This window comes from Hemiscyllium ocellatum, chromosome 8 (assembly GCF_020745735.1).
Source record: "Hemiscyllium ocellatum isolate sHemOce1 chromosome 8, sHemOce1.pat.X.cur, whole genome shotgun sequence".
Lineage (NCBI taxonomy): Eukaryota > Metazoa > Chordata > Chondrichthyes > Orectolobiformes > Hemiscylliidae > Hemiscyllium > Hemiscyllium ocellatum.
Window position 1 is genome coordinate 90,350,478 of NC_083408.1, and position 20,034 is coordinate 90,370,511.

The 20,034-nt window shown below is 41.9% G+C and overlaps 1 protein-coding gene across 1 annotated transcript in view; it reads left to right on the top strand.

Annotated features, from left to right (window-relative positions):
* The first annotated feature begins 391 nt into the window (after positions 1-391).
* Positions 392-20,034, top strand: part of LOC132818210 (sodium/potassium/calcium exchanger 4-like) — a 105,684-nt gene continuing 86,041 nt past the window's right edge. The window contains exons 1-2 of the mRNA XM_060828990.1: positions 392-594; positions 11,606-11,795. Coding sequence (XP_060684973.1) covers positions 392-594; positions 11,606-11,795 — 393 coding nt within the window. The remainder of the gene's footprint in view (positions 595-11,605; positions 11,796-20,034) is intronic.

Below are 20,034 nucleotides of genomic sequence, written 5' to 3' on the forward strand. Positions count from 1 at the left end.
GTCTCAGCCTGGTCTCTCAGCAGCACATGGTGGTCTCCTGGCCCAGTCCCTCGGTGGCCCACGGTAGTCTCCTGCCCAGTCTCTTGGTGGCCCATGATGGTCTCAGGTCCAGTCCCTCGGTGGCCTATGGTGGTCTCAGGCCCAGTCCCTCGATGGTCTATGGTGGTCTCCGGCCCAATCTCTCAGCAGCAAATGGTGGTCTCCTGGCCCACTCCCTCAGCGGCCCATGGTGGTCTCTGGCCCAGTCTCTCGGTGGCCCATGGTGATGTCCGGTCCAATTTCTTGGTGGCCCATGGTGGTCTCTGGCCCAGTCTCTCGGTGGCCCGTGGTGGTCTCCAGCCCAGTCTCTCGGTGGCCCATGGTGGTCTCCGGCCTAGTATCTCGGCGGCCCATGGTGGTCTCCAACCCAGTCTCTCAGTGGCCCATGGTGGTCTCCGGCCTAGTATCCTGGTGGCCCATGGTGGTCTCTGGCCCAATTTCTCAGCGGCCCATGGTGGTCTCCAGCCCAGTCTCTTGGTGGTCCATGGAGGTCTCCTGGCCTGGTTTCTTGGCGGTCCATGGTTGTCTCCTGGTCCTGTCTCTTAGTGGCCCATGGTAGTCTCTCGGCCCTGCATGGCAGTATCTAGGTGTAGCAAGTGAGTTCTGCCTGGGCAAGTTCTGGAGGCAGCAGGAGGAGATCGGGGAGGCAGCAGCTTCAGCCATGACAGCAGCAACATTGGCATCATGGCCCAACACAGGAAGAGCAAGCAGTGAGGGAGGTCCCCGGAATCTGCTGTGTTGTGAAAAGGTAACTGAGGTCTCCAGGAAAGTGAGCTAAGTGGAGGAATCATCAAAGACTGCTGATCTTTTAACTTTATTCCTTTATTTTTCCAGTTTATATTAAGAAGCACTTGAAGCACTTTAATGTTAATTATGGCCTTTCTTAACTTTCTTAACTTTGTTTCTTTTACTAACCTGAACTTAATTTTTTTGAACTAGGTACCTTTGTACCTAAGATGGTGCCATGTGTGATAACATTATACACTCTTCATTATATCCCTATACTTGAGTACACGTGATAAAGAAAATCTAAATCTAAATCTTGTACAACCCCTGTAAATTTTACCATATATTGTAACAGTGAAATAGAGATCTTGCATCATTTTGTAAGTGTTTTCAGGCAGAAAAAGGCAATGTGGACTTTAATATGTTTACACAGTCTCTTGCTTGTTCCAAGTTGACAATACTGGTCAAGTATAGAAGGTAGGCCCTGATATTTTCAACCATCATACCTAAAGCAGCAAGACCTGAATAGAAGAAAGGGTAGTACTTGATAACATTTAATTCATGTGTATGTTAAATGGAAGAAACACTCATACTGCAATCTCAGCTGAAGCAGCTCTTCAATTCTGCAAGGTTGGCAAGACTGGGGAAGCTGGAATTATGCCTCTTAATTTAGAGGAGGTAATGAAGAGATTTAAGAAATGCATTCAAAAAATGAGGAGTTTTGATAGCATGAATGAAGATAATTCATTTCATTGATACTGAGTTGCTAACTGAAGGCAATAGATTTAGGATAATTGGCAACAAGAGGACACCAGTTTTCACTGAGTCATGTATTACATTACAAATACATTAATGATTTAAACAAGAATGGAGGAAGTATGATAATTAAGTTCACAGATGACATGAAAATTGATGGTATAGTAAGTAGCGAAAAGGAAAAACAACAGAATGATGTAGTTGGGCTGATCAGATGGGCTGAATGGTGGCAAATGGAATTTAATCCTGAAAAGTGTGTGGGGGGTGCATTTTGGGAGGATGAAATAGGCAAGGGAGTACACATTAAAGAGTAGGATTGTTTGAAATACAGACGATCAGAGGGACCTTAATGTGCATGTCCATTGATCCTTGAAGGCAGCAACACAGGTAGATAACTTGGTTAAGCAGGCCTATGGGATTTTAGCCTTTATTAGTCAAGGCACTGATGCAAGAGCAAGATGGGTATGATGGAGCTGAATGTAACATTAGTTCAACCACAGCTGGACTATAGTGTGAAGTTATGGTTGCCACTCTATAGGAAAGATTTGAATGCAGTAGAGAATCACCAGGATGTTACCTGGGCTGGAGTGATTTGGTGATGAAGAGAGGCTAGATAGGCTTGGAATATTTTCGCGAGAGCAGAGAAGGCTGAGAAGGGAATTCGTTGAGTCATACAAAATTCTGAGGCGCATGAACAGAGCAGATAGGTTGAAACATTTCCCCTTAGCAGAGGGGTCATTAGCCAAGGAGCACAGTTTGAAAGTAAGGAGCAGAATATTTAGAAAGGATGTGAAGAAAATTTCTTCCTCCCAGAGACTGTGGGTATCTGGAACTCACTATTTAAATGGGTAGTAGAAGTGAGAACCCTCAAGAAATTTAAGGATGCAAAGGGTGATGCGTGTATGGAATGAGCTGCCAGAGGAAGTTGTGGAGGCTGGTACAATTACAACATTGAAAAGGCATCTGGATGGATATATGAACACAAAGGGTTCAGAGGGATATGAGTCAAGTAAATGAGACTGGATTAGGTTAGTATATCTGATCGGCATGAAAGAGTTGGTCCAAATGGTCTGTTTCCATGCATTACATCTCTATGAGTCTACGATTACTTAGATGAGCATTTTAAATCCAGTGGCATACAAGGTTATGAGCCAAGCACTGGAAAATGGGATTAGAATAGGTGGATGTTTGGTGGCAAGGTTGAAGGACCTCATTCTGTGCTGTACAAACTCTATGATTCTCTGTTGGCCCTGAAGTCCTTTAAAAGTTGGTGAGGGGAATCTGATTCCAAGTTTTCTGCACCCATTTCTATTTCGAGTAGCTTTCACCAGCGCAGGATATGAGTCCTGATAACAAGCCAACATGCAGCTATCTCATGCTGATGTAAATTGCAGGGGTGGGCAGTTCAAAGCCCCATCCAATGGTTATGGAGTCAGGCATAATTTTGTGTTTTATGGTGTTTACGGGATCTAAATACTTAACTCTCCAAGTACTGCTTCTTGATTCCAAGGTACTTTTCTCAAATATTTATTTGCAATACAGTAGATACAGTAGATTCAAGCAGAATCCTACCAGAAATTGGCAAAGTGTCATTTTTGGCAAGTTTCGTGGAGGGTTTCTTGCTGCCAAACCTACAGGGTTTTATTGTGCCATCTTCCCAGGTTTACCTCATTACCTTTGCATGCCATTCTGTGGTGCCTCATGTTCCCCCACTTCCAACAGGCGGAAGTATTGACCACTGCTGGACTTTTTGTCACTGGTTCCATCTTCAAAGCCCAACCGTACACCTGGACAGACTCAATAAAAACAGAAAGGACTGTGGATATTGTAAATCAGAAACATAAACAGAAATCTCCACAGATGCTGCCAGACTTGCTGAGCTTTTCCAGAAATTTCTGTTTTTGTTCCTTGCAGACTGAAGCAGCCCTGAATGGCTCATAATCGAAATTGTGATGCTGGAAAAGTACAGCGGGTCAGGCAGGATCCAAGGAGCAGGGGAATCCATGTTTTGGGCATAAGCCCTTCATCAGGAATGAGGCTTGTGGGTCAGGGTACTGAGAGATAAATGGGAGGGGGTGGGGATGGGGAAAAGGTAGCTGAGAATGCGATAGGTAGATGAAGGTGAGGGAGAAGGTGATAGGTTGGAGAGAAGGGTGGAGCAGATAGATGGGAAAGGTGATGGACAGGTCAGGATGGTGATATCAAGATGGTGACTTGGGGCTGTGATAATGTGAGGGGAGGAGAAATGAAGAAACTATTGAAATCCACATTGATCCCGTGTGGTTGCAGAGTCCCAAAGTGAAATATGAGGTGTTCTTCCTCCAGGCGTCGGGTGGTAATGGTTTAGCGGTGGAGAAGGCCCAGTACCTGCACGTTCTTGTCAGAGTGGGAGGGGGAGTTGAAATGTTCAGCCACGGGGCGGTGGGTTGCTTGATGCAGGTGTCCCAGAGATGTTCTCTGAAACGATCTGCAATTAGGCATCCTGTCTCCCCGATATTGAGGAGACACGTCGGGTGCAACGGATACAATAGATGAAATTGGTGGAGGTACAGGTAAATTTCCGCTGGCTGTGGAACGATCCTTTGGGGCCTTGGACGGAGGTTAGGGGAGTGGTGTGGGCACAGGTTTGCACTTCCTGCAGTGGCAGGGGAAAGTGCTGGGATTGGAGTTTAGTTTGATGGGGGGTGTGGACCTGACGAGGGAGTCACAGAAGGAATGGTCTGTCCAGAATGCTGATAGGGGTGGGGAGGGAAATACATCCCTGGTGGTGGCGTCTGTTTGTAGGTGGTGGAAATGGCGGAGAATTATGCATTGTATGCGGAGGTTGGTGGGGTGCAAGGTGAGGACCAAGGGGGCTCTGTCCTTATTGTGTTGGAAGGGGTAGGGTTCAAGGATGGCGGTGCGGGAAGTGGAGGAGATGCACTGGAGGGTATCGTCGATCACGTGGGAAGGGAAATTGCAATCTTTGAAGAAAGAGGCCATCTGGGATTTTCTAAGGTGGAATGGCTCCTAATGTCCATTTAAAGTAGTTTAGTCATTGATGGTTCAGACAGAAAAAACATTTGAAGGACAGAATTGTGTGATGGGAAGAGCATTAACTTTACCTTTATAATTTTCAAGTGTCAAATCACTGCAGTATATTGAGCGCAAAATGGTTCAAGTTCAAATGATGGCTGTTTGTGCCTATAGGTGGAATTAGAAGTTTATGGTCTCCATGGACTTTCCAGTGTCCTATTTTTGTACCATGCTGTGTGTTTGATGAGCACAACAAAATGTTCCGTTTGTCACATAAATTAAGCTTTCCTTTCTTCTGTTGACCCATCTGTGTTGTTGTTCAAGTATCATCAATCAGAATAGCTTTAAAATGCTCCAGCTAATTTCACAATTGCCTGCAATTTTTAAATACAACAAGGACCGTTGTTCGCTTCAACAAACATTTGCTTGTTTTATTGTTTATCTAACCACTATAAAAAGCCGAGGAAGACTTGATACTTGATAAGTTTCAATTCTGCAATGGTAGAAATTCTGAGGGAATTCAGAATTCTGACTCCCTCCCAATTCTACTCTTAACCCTTCATCAATCCCATTTAGCCCTCTCTGAATCCCTCACGTAATCCCTTCACATCCTACCCATCTACCACTAGACCTGCTGAGGTGCCACTGACCCAGGTGCCACTATGCCCCCTATCTATTTCACCCACGCTACCGACTTGCACATTAGTCACTAACACACCAAAAAGTTCTTAAAAGTTCCCAGGCTTTTCAGTGTCTTACTGAACACTTAATCAGCTAGTGCTATGAAATGAACACATAGCTTGTCTTCCCTCGATAATCCAGAGGCATGAGGAAGGAATTTGATTTAAGGGGCTGCGATTAGAAGACCCAGCCAGAAATGTGGGATGTGGGCGGGGAAAATGGGAGCAGAGCAGCAATCCGATGGTGATTGCTGTTCTTCAGAAGATTGAACCAAGTAAGTTTGGTTGACATTGCATTATCAACAATGCATGAACAGAATCCTGGAGTCACATGGAGCAAAATATCCACAAGAAGGCAAGAATACACTAAGCCTCACAGTTATACAATGAGTCTTACTGAATGCTAAGAGCAAAATCAATGCTGTATGCTGCAGTCACAATGTATTCCTGCAACAGGGAATAAATGTTTGAGGTATTATACCAAGTGACAATAAAGACCACCATGGGCACTGCTTTGTCCTGAATGATGTTAAGTTTCTTATATGTTATTGGAGTTGAATCCATCCAGGAAAGTGGAGAATATTCCACACTCCTGAATGGTGCCATGCAGATGCTGAATAGACGTCGGGGTTTTAAGGTGAGTCACTTGATGTAAAATACACAGATACCTGTTGTTCTAGCTGCAGTATTTACATGCTGCTTCTGTTGATTGAATTAAGGAACAGGCTTGGGGCAATGTTCACAATTTTCCACTTTCCAGTCAATAGTTTTGGCTATCTGGGCAAAACAGATGGAAGTGTTTGGATAAAATGTTTTTCTGCGAAACAATTAACAGCACAATGATTCCAAACTGAAGATATATAGTAATGTACAAATGTGTGTATAAAAATCTGAAAGTGAAATTATTCGAAGTATTTTTGATCTATATTTTAATAACCTTCCACAAGCTCAGTATTTAAACACAGTGCCCAGTGGCAACTTGCTGTAACCAGACTGTGAAGGTTTCTGGTTTGACTCCTGATCTGGACTGAGTCAACAGGAATGGGGCCTTCAGGTGATCAATCGGATATTTAGTAATTTCAAATGTGTGAATGTTATTTGAAACTAGAATTGAGCTGAACTTTGAGTCTTTTTGGTTTGAGTAACTGGTAAAACTCCTTGCTGTCACTCACACATGAAGAATGGAGATTTGGATAAGATGCTGACCCACTTTTTAATCTCAACCTTGGCTTCAAAACAGGAACAGGAGAGAAAGGGATAAATATAGACTTCAATAACAAAGGCGCTATTTTATGTAATATCATGAGGGTATCGTTTACTTTCCTTATTTAACTTTAAATATTCAGCAATTTCAAAGGTTATCCACAATTACAATGACATTCTTTTAACACTTCCTGAATGCTGCGGATGTTGTTTGAAACAGTTACTAACACGTGATTAATTGGGAGATGACAAGCAGAGCAGTGGTTGGGGGTTACAATTGCCCTGGGGTAGACCTAAATTTAGACAGGAGGGCTCTTGTGGTGCAGTGGTAGTGTCCTACCTCTGAACCAGGAGGCCTGTGTTCAAGTTTTACCTTCTCCAGAGGTGTGTCATAACACACTGACACTCTGAACAGGTTGATTAGCAAATATGTAAATTACGATAGGGAGAATGAAACATGGTTGTCGCCCCGAATCAGTGGATTCTACTGGAAAATGTGCATGAATAATAGAACATAGAACAGTACAGAACAGAACAGGCCCTTCAGCCCACGATGTTGTGCCGACCACTGATCCTCATGTATGCACCCTCAACTTTCTGCGACAAAAATGGCCCAAGATATTTTATACTTCCCAAAATGTAATGGGTGCACTATTTGGAATGGATGTTCTGACTTTTCTGATGTGTTTTCAACCAGACTGTATACCCAGATTGGTTTGGAATAGACTGGCCAAGCACTCTGCTGGGATAATTCATGCACGAGATGGGGCTATGACTCCTGCAATGTAACTTTAACAATGCTGTTCTTTCTTTCTTACGTCTGCGTATATTAAAACCGTTTGAGCGATTGAGGGAATAACTGACGACATGTACCATCTCAGTATGCTTTTGGGCACAATTACAGTAACTCACATCAGGACATAAGAAGAAAGCATGAAATTAGCAAGTTCATTTGACTATCAAAAGAATTTGTTTCCTGGACAATGGCATTCATTCTTTCCTTGACTTTGCCCAGCCTTCTACAAAGACGGTCTGCAAATTTTCCTGGACGCCCAAACATAGATTAATCAAACCTCCAGACTATTAATTGCATCACTTAGATTTGCAATCAATGTTTATTTGTTTTCCTTCTTATATTGTTCTTATACAGTGGCATGGTGGTTTAGTGGCTAGCACTGCTGCCTCGTAATGCCAGGGACCTTGGTTTGATTCCTGCCTTGGGTAACTGTCTGTGTGGAGTTTACACGTTCTCCCTGTGTCTGCATGGGTTTTGTCCTGGTGCAGGTCAGGTGAATTGGCCATGCAAAATTGCCCATAATGTTAGGTGCATTAGTGAGGGATAAATATAGGGTAGGGAACTGGGTCAGGGTGGGTTACTCTTCAGAGGGGTGGTGTGGACTTGTTGGGCAAAAGGGCCTGTTTCCAAACTGTAGAGAATCTAATCTAAATATATATTTCTCAAAGCTTAGCAATTCAGAACTTGTTTGATCATCTCTAATCTCCCTTTGTATTTATTTTGAGTGTCCTGAAACATTTCAATTATAAATATTCTCATTTTGAAGCTGCTCTATTAGTAACTTAGTTACATGGGACAGCTTGTAAATTTTCATATCTAAAGATTGGTATATCCTGTTTCCTTATTTTACAGCCTAATTAAGCATGAACTGTTTCGCAAAATTAGGTGGAAAAAATGTTCATTTGTCTACACCAGTAGTTCTATTGAATGTCTTCAGTATAGTAAAAATATTGTGTCTGCACATTTCTGTCACCTTTTCTCATTATACACATTTCTAATGAGGATTGCTAATATAAATTTGTCATGTTGTAAATACACATTTTATCCAGTAGAACTGCTGAAGGATCATTGGTAGAAAGTTTTAAATACTGCTTTTACCTGATAGGTAACTTACTGCATTCCTGTGGCATAGTAATTGCCATTATAAATATAGATACAGAGTAATAGTACATTACAGAGTTAGGGATTGAACTGTATCCTTTCCCAGAAAATGACTGTTGATCTTGATTTGTGTAAGGGCACAGCAGATTGACTGTGATACTGTAAAAAAAACAGCCCCTTCCTGATACTATTGCTGCTGGGAGGGCTGGAACTTTGCTACAATCTACTATCAGGAATTACTTGATTCCTCAAAATGAGCCCAAGAACTCCACCCACTGCTTGAAGCAGAGATTCAAATTCTGAGCAGATAGGAAATCTAACTGGCATTGACTTTCATTCAAATCAGTGGACAATAGGATACTGACCCTATAACAATTACTGTAAATGTGAAATGTTAAAATTTGGCTTGTTGTTTAACAATGAATGGGTTTGAGGCATAGGCATTCTATTTCTTGAAATAGATGAGAATTAGAGAGTTTGACTAATAACAACATTATCTTCTGGGAAAAAAAAACCCTTGAACTCTTTCACACTTAGAATTGTGCCCTTATGGCCACAATTCACTGACACTTTGTTTGGGTTCTGCCAGACCATCTCAGTTATTGGGCTCATGGTGGCTCATGGTAGCTCCCAACCTCATTCCAGTTCCTGATGTTCAACCATCAACAAAAAGAGCTGAACTCCAGAAGTGAGGCAAGAGTAACTGCCCTTGATATCAAGGCAACATGGAACTAAAATTCACAACAAGGGGTCCTGGCAAATTGAAATCATTCGGAACGAGGGAAAAACATTCCACTTGTTGGAGTTCTACTTAGTACAAAGGAAGATTGTTATGGCTGATGGAGGCCAATCATCTCTGTCTTAGCAGGAATTTGTCAGGTTATTGCTTTAGCCCAAAGCATCACAACTGTTTTATCAATGACTTCCTTCCATTACAATTTCTGAACTGTGGACATTTTCTAATAATAGTAGTTTTCAATATCTTTCACAATTTCTTAGATACTTAAGTAGTCCATGTCCGTGCGCAGCAAGACTTAGACAGCATTCATGTTTAAGCCTATTAAGTGGCAAGTAATATTTGCAGCATGAATTTCCAAAAAGAGAGAATGTCAATCACATTATCATGGCTGAATGCTGCAATACTAACATCCAGGGAGTTTCAGTTGACCAGAAACTGAGTTGGCCATGTTCATACTGTAGCTACAAGAGTAGGTTAGAGGCTGGGAATTCTAAAGTGTGGAATTCACTATCTATCGCCCATCCTGATCCACTGTCTACAAGACTCAGTCAAGAATGTGGACAATACTTCTAGGTTGGTAAGGTCAATTATCTTAATGGTTGACATGCCTTGCAGAGTGACACCAAAAGCATTACTGAAATCCTGTATAGAGTAAGGCCACCTTGAAAATCTCAGCTTCTCAATCTCCTCGATCCGTGGTGACTTCCTGGTTAAACCCAACCTGGTAGTCATCTCTTTCTAATGATGGTACTCTGAGAGTATTGTCATTTTCACTTCTACAATAGCCTGGATGGGTGCAACTGAAGTTAAACTCATGAAGCTCATCACCATCCAGGACAAAACATTCTGGTTGATCGTCTCCCTCTTCATCAACGTAACCATTCACTTCCTCCAGTACTGACACACCATAGTATCTTCCATTTATAAAATACATTGCAGCAACTCACCAAGGCCCCACTGACAGAGCCTTCCAAACCTTTATCACTCTGAAGGATAAAAGCTGTAGATACATGGAGACACCACCTGTAATTTTCCTTCCATGCATCACATCCTCTTGTCTTAGAACTATGCTGCCATTCTTTCACTGTTACTAGGTCAAAATCTTGGAACTCTCTTCCTAATATCTTTATGGGAGTACCTGTACTCCAAGGGCTGCAATGATTCAAGAAAGCAACTCACCACCACCTTCTCTAGAGCAATTAGTGAGGATCAACAATTCTATCCTAGTTAGCAAAGCCCACGTTCAATGGAAGAACTAACAGAGTGGAAACTGCTGTATTAGCAGTCAGGAAACACTCAGGAAGTGGACAGCAGCAAGAAATTAGTCTAACATGGGAGGCAAGATAGTGAGTGGAATAAAGATATACCAGATCAGATTAATCTGAAGCAATGGTAGACAGAAAAGCCTCAGGCAGAATTGAATAGAACTGACTCTGCTTCTCTCCATCAGTTGAAGGCCCAGTGCAATACATCTGAGGGGAGGTCCAATGGAATTAATTCATCAATGTTAGGTCTTCCTTGGGCTGAGAACCTGGGGAGGAAATCCTGTACGTCAAGACCTGCCAGCCAAATAGGAGATAGCAGCTGTTGCTAGTAATGTGTCTAGGATCGCTAAGTGGCCCAGGTGACTGAGGGTGGGATAGAGTCATAGGAATGAGATGGAGTGTAACTTTCAGCAGCCACTCTGATGCCTCGTCCCTCAGTTGGGCATGATAAGTACCTTTGATAAAGTCTGCACCGACTTTCATTACTCCCACCCCCACCAAATCCCATATTCCCCCATTCCCTTAGAAAGGTACAGCCAAGTATGATAAGATTTGCTGGACAGCAAATGGAAGACACAGGAAAGCTAAGACTCTCACATAATCTTTGAGCCTTGATTAATTTCCATGGGCTCAGGAATGGTTGGTGTCAATTAGCTTAATAATAAACCTAATTGATAATTTGCAGTAAGGGGGCAAGATCCCCCAATGTACTCATTCCTACTTTCAACTTCATAGCAGGAAGTTTGCTTACCACAGGGAAACCTTTATAGAGGAACCTTGATTATCCGAAGGACACGGGCAGGGAGTCATTCATTCGGTTAATCGAATTCCAAATAATCAAATGCCGGATAACATAGCTTAGCTAAGCATCGGGACCTTACGATCTTGCTGGATAATCCAATATTCAGATAATCAAATGCCGGATAGTGGAGGTTCCTCTGTATATGGTGTTTCCTATGAATAATTGGGGCCAGACGCCAGGTTTCCCACCATGATAGGTTGCAACAAATCTAGCTCTATATTTTCTCACCATTTCTAAAAACAGTGTGTAGCTTCTATTAAAGCACTCATGATTTCAATTATGGTCTCATTTACACACGTGAGGATGGTCCAAATGCACAGTTAAATGAGTGAAGACACAATTCACACTGATAATACATAACCACATTCGCAATGAAGGCGATTTGTTCAATTTTACTGATATTTGTTCTGAAGAGACTTTTCCTTTTGTTGTATTTGTTTTTCTGCTATTGTTTATTCAGTAAAGCATCCTTTGATCTTTTAGTCCTGTTTTTGAAAGCAGCTACAGTATGTGCGACCTCCCGAAGCTGTCCATTAACTTGAAGAGCACTTCTGAGGATACTTTACAGCCTTTGATGTGTGTTGTTCCCATTACAGCTATCCACGAATTTCCAAGTGATCTTTTTACCAATAAGGAGAGACAACAAGGAGGAGTATTACTTCATATAGCAGGAGTAAGTATACTTACATCTACAAGATTTCCAGTTGGGGCCTATACCCACAGATTATCAATTGTATATTGTCAATCTGTTTTCCAACTAGTTATACTGCTCCCAGGTAAAGGTAAAACAGCCATAAATAAAATGAACATTGTGCCCATAGGAAACAGGAGCTCTTCTTCCACCTTTACTTTAGCCAAAACATTTCACTCTTTCCCTGACATTGACTTAAAATGAAAATTGCTATTTATTTTGTCTGTGATTGATTTCCCACCCATTAGTTTTCCTACTCTCACTGTCAAAAGGGAGTCATGTCACCACTGGGAGTAACACAGAAATTCCACCTTATTTTCATGAAAGAATTTGCCTGTTTCTGTTACAAAGTTAATGAGCATTGCAAGAACTCAAAAAAAAGTTAACCATGTTATTTATTGTAGGTACATGAAGGAAGAGGAACTGCTAAATTGAAGAACTAACCTTAGATATTGATTGTACATGGAGACCTCCCTACATACACATGTACAAACATAAATTAAAGCTGTATACTAATACTAATAGATTTTGCATCATACAGGTGGTATTTTACAAGAAGATCTTGATCATCTGCTGAAGAGTATAATACGTCAAAAACCTGCTTTAAATTAGATAGTGAATTAGTTGAACATCATCTCTATCAACCGTGTAAGTAGGAAATGATGAGGAAACAGTTTTATACTGTGTCAGATGGTAAAACAATGTAACAGAGCTCAGGAATGAGAAAGGATAATTTAGCTTTAAAAGCTTAATTCAGTGGCATATTTCAAAAGTACCATTTGTCATTATCTTCTGTGCAATTATATATGTGAATGAAATGTGAATGAGGATATCTGGTCAGCATGGAAGAGTTGAACCAAAGGGTTTGTTTATGTGCTGTACATCTCTATGATTCTATAGCTCTAAATCCTGCTCAGACTTCAACCTGGACTCTAATGTTTAAATTCCCCTAACTCTTCCTCCTTGCATCTAAGACTGCCTGGTTTATGTGTCAAATGCAACCATAATTGTCCGTGGTGTGATGACATTAATCTAAGTGTTCAACATGAAGTTTCATTATAATTGTTGTGGACAGTATTCTTTCTTGTTATACATCCTATGAAGCTAATAGATTTTAAGTGTGAAATCTTCCCTGCTCCTGAACAATGTGGACTATGGCGAGTAATTAGTGATACCCTTCTTGACATCAAGACTGAAAAATTGCAAATTTCATCTATTGAGTCTTGATTCTTTGTAGTGAGTGTCATAAGGTATATCGATCACTGATTATCACCCTCATCATTATTTAATGTCATCACACTAACATACATGCTCCCATTCTCTCACCCACTGGGCACCAAGAGTTCCCTATGTTAAAGTCAGAGCAGGTACCTATCAACTCCAGCTTGCCACCTGCTCCTCTGGGCCTCCATCTTTGGTACCCAGCCCCAACCACCTCAGGGCAATTTCCATGGACAGTCTTTCCACATCATCAAGGCACAACTCCTATCCACTTATATTAGATTCTGCATTTCAGAGCTGTGCTTTAGAGTGCACTGGCACCTCTCATTGCAATACTTTTTGCACAGGGTCATGCCCCCCGTTCACGTATTGGACCAGGTTGTATTTCAGGGCTCCTTGCTTGCTCTCTCAGTGCTTGCTTACTTAACACCTACTTGGATGCTCACAGCATCCCTGTCTTGCCTTGCCTTTTTGTACTTTCATCCCTCTGCTAGACCTTAAAGGATCACATACCTCTGTGTTGCCTTGTTGCTGATCACAACCACAAAGCCAGGCAGCTTGTCAGCTGTCATCAGTCAAAGAGAGTGGATAAGTTGCTGCACAGCAATATGCTACATCAAACTCACACCTGCACAGTGTGCCAGCTGCAGACATGGCAAACACATTGCATTGACTGCAGCCAATGGATATGTCTCACAAGTCTAAGGAGAGTAGTCCTCAGTCAAATCCAGGAGGACACCCTTCATTCAGAGGGTCCTGGTGCAGTAAGTCAAGGCCAGACATGGTCAGATGGCTGATCGAGGTGGTCATGGTCGAGGGGTCTGCTCTTCAGTCGAGGAAGTGGATCCATTGCAGGGAGTCATGAGAACATAGCCAAGAATTGCATAGATGTCAGTCAGGGGTCTAGATACTCATCATTTGAGGGTATCTAAAATTTGAGATATAGTGTCACCAACTCCCTGAATAACTAAAGTATAAACTCCTTATTTTCATTGGTTTCATAATAAAAGGTAGCAAACTACCATCTTTCTTAATAATGTACTCTACCTGCAAACACGTTTTTTTGTGACACTTGCATTGGAATTCTTAGATCCTACTCCACCTCAGAATTTCACTAATGAATTAGAAAAGACAGAAGATATCCCGATCCCCTGTGCTACCTGCACTGACATCACTTTATTGAACATGTTGACACTCACTCCACCCTCACCAAATAGTGCTCAAGAAATATTTGCCTGAGAAGCATATGAGGATGACTCAGAAGGGACTATGTAGAACATGAATTTGCAGAAGGAACACTAGGTCAAGGATGGGGAATTAAATGTTCTTGGCCAGAGAGTCAGGAAATGCTGTTCTTTGGTTGGAGATCATGGGGTCCAGATCTCAGAGACAGTGCTGTTAATGATAGGATGCTTCGTGAGAGTGTTGCAATATTTCTACTCGCTGGATATAACATGTAAAGCACATAGTTGGTCAGTTGGAGAAGTCCATTTCCTGTATCAGTGGTGCCATAATAGACAATTTGCAATCTGTGTGTGGCAGCTTCCAAATAAATTTATAGGAGTGTCTGCAAAGACAATCCCTCCTTCTGCCAGATTGATAGCATGGAGGCTTTCATTACCAGCTTTCACAGGCCTGTCTCTTTCAACATTGAAGCAAATGGGATTAGGATACAAACAATTATTCCTCAAAAATTCAATGATTGGTTGGTGTCATTAGGTCAAAACACCTAAAGGTTGGAGGTCTCGCCTACACAAAGCTGGTAGCCAATCAGAGATCGATGGTTCCTGTGCTGAGTAGCACCACCTGTGGAGGCCTATAGTTACTGCAGGAAGGACCAAGTCCAAGGTCCAGGATTGCAGAGTGACTTAGACCACAGAGGAGTAAAGTGGGAGAGGGTTCGCAGAATGGGTTGGCAGGGAGAGAGGTGTAGGGAGTTAGCTGCATGGACAGTGGGATGGTTCTCAGCTTGCCTTTGGTCAAAAGCATTCAGTTCAATGGAACTCCTTCCACCCCCGCCCCCGCTCCATTTCTTCAAACCCGCCACCTCACTCCACCACCGCCTTTGGAGGTAAGAAGCTGCCCATGCAGTTTTAGCCACTGTGCACACTGCACAGGTGTAGGCCATTCAACCCATCGAGTCTGTTCTGCCATTCAATGAGATTATAGCTACTCTGATAATCAACTCCACTTTCTTTACTTTTCCCACAACCCATGATTTATTTACTGATTAAAAATCCCTCTATCTCAGCCTTGAATCTATGTAATGACCTAATCGCAACAGCCCTCTGCCAGAAAGAAAGTCGCAGAGTCACTACCCTCTGAGAGAAAAAAATTCCTCATCTCAGTTTGTGTGTCCCCTTATTCTGAGATTATGTCCTTTGGTCCTAGACCCTCCCCCAAGGCATACAACCATTTTACATCAACTTTGCCAATTCTCCTAAAGAATTATTATGCTTCAATAATGTCTCATTCTTCTAACTTTCAATGAGTACAAGTCTAACACACTCAATCTCTCCTCATAAAATAGTCCAACCATACCTGGTATCAGCCTAATGAACCTGCTCTTGGCTTCTTCCAATGTCTATATTTCGTTCTTTAGATAAGGGGCCCAAAAGTATTCACAGTGATCCAGCCATGGTCTGACTAGTGTCTTGTATAGTTTTATATTCCATTCCCGTTAAAAAGAAGGCCAGTATTACATTTGCCTTCCCTACTATCTGCTGAATTTGGATGCTGAGTTTTTCTGATTTGTGGATAGATTAATTAAATCCCTGTATTCTCTAGCTCTCTGCAATCTTTCCTCATTTTTAATAATATTCAACTCCTCTACCTTTTTCTGCCAACTGTGTTACCTCACATTTTCCCATGTTATATTCTATTTGCCAAGATTTTGTCCACTGGCTTATCCTGTACCTTATCAAACACCTTCTGAAAATCCAAATCTATTACATTCACTGCTGCCTCTTAATCTCCTCAAAGAATTCTAGTAAATTTGTCAGGCGTTATTTCCACTTCATGAAGCCATGATGATTCTGCTTGATCATGTCATGCATTTATTAATGTTCTGCTAGTACACCCTTTATGATAGATTGTCATATTTTACCAACAACAGATAATTGACTGCTGAAAATGTGTTGCTGGTTAAAGCACAGCAGGTTAGGCAGCATCCAAGGAACAGGAAATTCGACGTTTCGGGCCAGAGCCCTTCATCAGGAATGAGGAGAGGGTGCCAGGCAGGCTAAGATAAAAGGTAGGGAGGAGGGACTTGGGGGAGGGGCGATGGAGATGTGATAGGTGGAAGGAGGTCAAGGTGAGGGTGATAGGCCGGAGTGGGGTGGGGGCGGAGAGGTCAGGAAGAGGATTGCAGGTTAGAAGGGCAGTGCTGAGTTCAAGGGAATCGACTGAGACAAGATGGGGGAGGGGAAATGAGGAAACTGGAGAAATCCGAGTTCATCCCTTGTGGCTGGAGTGTTCCCAGACGGAAGATGAGGCGCTCTTCCTCCAACCGTCGTGTTGTTATGTTCCTTCCTCCACAGATAATTAACTAACTGGCTTATAATTATCTGTCCTTTTCAACTTCTTCCTTTTTCAAATAAAGGTGTTAGAATAGCAGGTTTCCAATTTTGTAGGATTTTTCCAGAATCTAAAAATTTCTGCAAGTTTACTACCAGGGCATCCACTAATTCTCAGCTCCAGGCAGCTTATTGGGTTTTAGTCTCATTAGTTTCCCCTTGTACTTCTTAACAGTTATTGTGTTTATTTCCCCTCTTCGTTTTGCCCCTTGATTATTTAGTAATTTCAGAATATGATGAGTGTCTTCAACTGTGAAGATTGATGCAAAGTATTTACTGAATCCCTGTGCCATTTCCTCATGCCCCATTATTATTTTGTGAAATAGTTTGATCCTTGGTTGGATCTACAACGTCTTGTTCTAGGAAACTGCCCAAAGGTAGACTTTCTGAATTCTTCCTCATGGCTTCTTTTGCCAGTCTGACTGTTCTATTCTAAACAAAGATTAAGGTGGGAAGGACCCACTATCCCAGCCAATTGAATCTCCTTCCCACCTCCAAGTTTGCCAGTCATGAGAGCCAATAATTCCGCATATCAAGTGATATTTCACAAAGACTAATGTAGTGATTATGAATGCAACTTGTCTTATGTGCACGTTCATGGGTAGTGATTGCGAGTTATGTGGGTTTGTATGTACAAAACAACATCTGTAGATGGAGTTTGAAAGGGGAAGATATCAATAGAAGTGTTTATTAATAAGCTATGTGCTGGCCAAGGTTAAAGCCTCCTCTATCAATTTCATATGAATGTCTCTTGGACTACCAACAAGTTATCTTCAACTTTGCATTAGCGCAGTTTCATGGTCACTTAGAGTCACAACGTCCGATTTTCTATCATCATCAACACAGTCATAGAGATGTACCGCAAGGTAACAGACCCTTTGATCCACCTTGCCCATGCTGACCAGATATATTAAATTAATCTAGTCCCATTTGCCAGCATTTGGTCCATATCCTTCTAAAACCCCAATTTGTATACCCATCCAGATGCCTTTTAAATGTTGTAATTGTATCAGCCTCCACTATTTCCTCTCGTAGCTCATTCCATACACACACCACCTGCTGTGCAGAAAAGTTGCTCCTTAACTCCATTTTAAATCTTTTCCCTCTCACCTTAAACTTATGCCCTCTAGTTTTGGACTCCTCTACCTTGGGGAAAAGACTTTGGCTGTTCACTTTATCCATGTTCTTCATGTTTTATATACCTCTGTATGTCACCCCACAGCCTCCGATGCTCCCTGGTAAACAGCCCCAGTTTATTCAGCCTCTCCCTGTAGCTCAAACCCTCCAACCCTGGCAACTTCCTTGTAAATCTTTTCTGAACCCTTTCAAATTTAACAAAATCTTTCCACTTTTACTGTCAGTCATTTGTATCTCCAGATTTATTTTTAAACTGCTTTCAAATTCTTGAATTGTCATCATGAGATTTGAATTCACTTTGTAATAGATGTCAGTTCCTCAAGTCCTCCCTGTACCCTTTGGCACAATGCCTGTAGCTCCTAGAGAGCAAGAAAACCCATTTTGCTGAACCCTTTTGGGCTTATGCTTTGGAGTTGGCCTTCTCTATAGGATACATAGCTGTTCTCCTTAAACTTTCCTCCAGAGATACTTTCAAGGATATCTATTTCAAGACTGTGATTGGCCTCAAGCTTGGTTGTAAAGGCTTGAATTTATAAACTCAGTTTTGATGCTGCCCTTCCAGACCTTGAATCCCCATTCAGTCAGTGCTGATCCACTTCCCTGGCTGCAGATATCACTTCAGTCACCTTGTTTTGATTCCCATTGGAACCAGTAAAAATAATTTATTCCGTTCCACAAGCCTTTAGTTTGACGATGTCTTTGAGAGCTGTGTCAAGTTGCCACTTACATTCGATCATTCTTTTCATTCTGCTTTCTGTCAACTTATCCCCTAAGCACAGGACAAAACCTCATTCTATTATACCTGTGATTTCTCTAACATACTTGGCCACAAGAGTGAATTGATGGGGCTTGTCAAAAAAGCTGCAATAAACCTACTGATGAAAACAGTCCATTAGCAGTTTCTCGATCAGTCAGCCACCAAATTGGTTTAATTTAGAATTGCCCATCATTAGTGATAGTTTTTTTTGAGTAAAATATAAGTTGCTCTTCTGAGACGAGGTGATGGAGACTATTCCATCTCTGGGACTTGGATATGATTGAAGCATATAGTGATAGGGGTGAGAGGTTTCTTCTTCAGCACAGTGAATAGCACACTTGTTTCTAAGATAGAAGCTTGGAAGTTCAAACTACCACCCTAGAAGTTTCAGAAAATCTAGGAGGTAACTGCAGTGCAGTACCTGGGGGTGTGCTGCACTACTGGAAGTGTATGACCACATCTTCAAAGTAGAAAAGGTAAACTCTCCCAGTATATTGGTAAATCTTTAGCACTCAAACAGCATCACTAAATTAGATTATGTATTTATGAACACAGATAGCAGTGTGCAGGACCTTGCTGTGCAAATTGACAGCAGTGTTTCCTACATTACAAACAGACAATACACTTTAAGAAGCATACTTTGTTGGCTGCATGTGGTGCTTTGGAATATCCTGAGACTGAGACACAAAAATTCATCTTCCTTACTTAGCTAGAAATGACCTTATATCATTTGAATATCTCATATGTATTCAGTAGCAGCAAGCACATACCGAGCAAAATGTTTCTGATTGAAAACTGCACGCACCAGAGGTAAGGCAAGAGGCACTGCCCATGACATCAAGGCAGCATTTGACTGAGTATGACATCAAGAAGCCTTCGCAAAATTGAATGGGAATCAGGAGGGAGGTTCTCCACTGTTTAGAGTCATACCCAACACAAAGGAAGATAGTTGCGGTTGCTGAAGATCAGTCATCTCAATTCCATGACATCACTGCAGGAGTCCCTCAGAGTAGTGATCTAGAATCAACCATCTTCCAATGCTTCAGTTAGACCTGGACAAAGTTTAAACTTTGCTTAAGTGGCATGTACATGATACAAGTTCCAAATGATGACCACCTCCAACAAGAGAGCATCAAATCATCTCCCCTGAATGTTGAATGACAGTGCCATGGCTGAGTTCCCTCACTATCAACATTGACTGAAAACTGAACTAGACTGACTGTATAAATACTGTGGTGACAAGAGCAGGTCAGAGGCTTAAAATTCTGTCACAAATAAAAAATCTCCTGACTTGTCAAGGCTGTTCACTATCTATAAAGCACAGGGCAGGTGTATCATCAATGTCCACTTGCCTGGCTCAGTGCAGCTTCAACAACAGTCACTACAGTCAGGAAAGCACGCCAACACATCTACTTTAACAGAAGGCTAAAGGAATTCGGCATGTCCACAATGTCTCTTACCAATTTTTAGAAATGCACCATAGGAAACATCCTATCCAGATGCATCACAGCTAGGTATGGCTCTGCCCAAG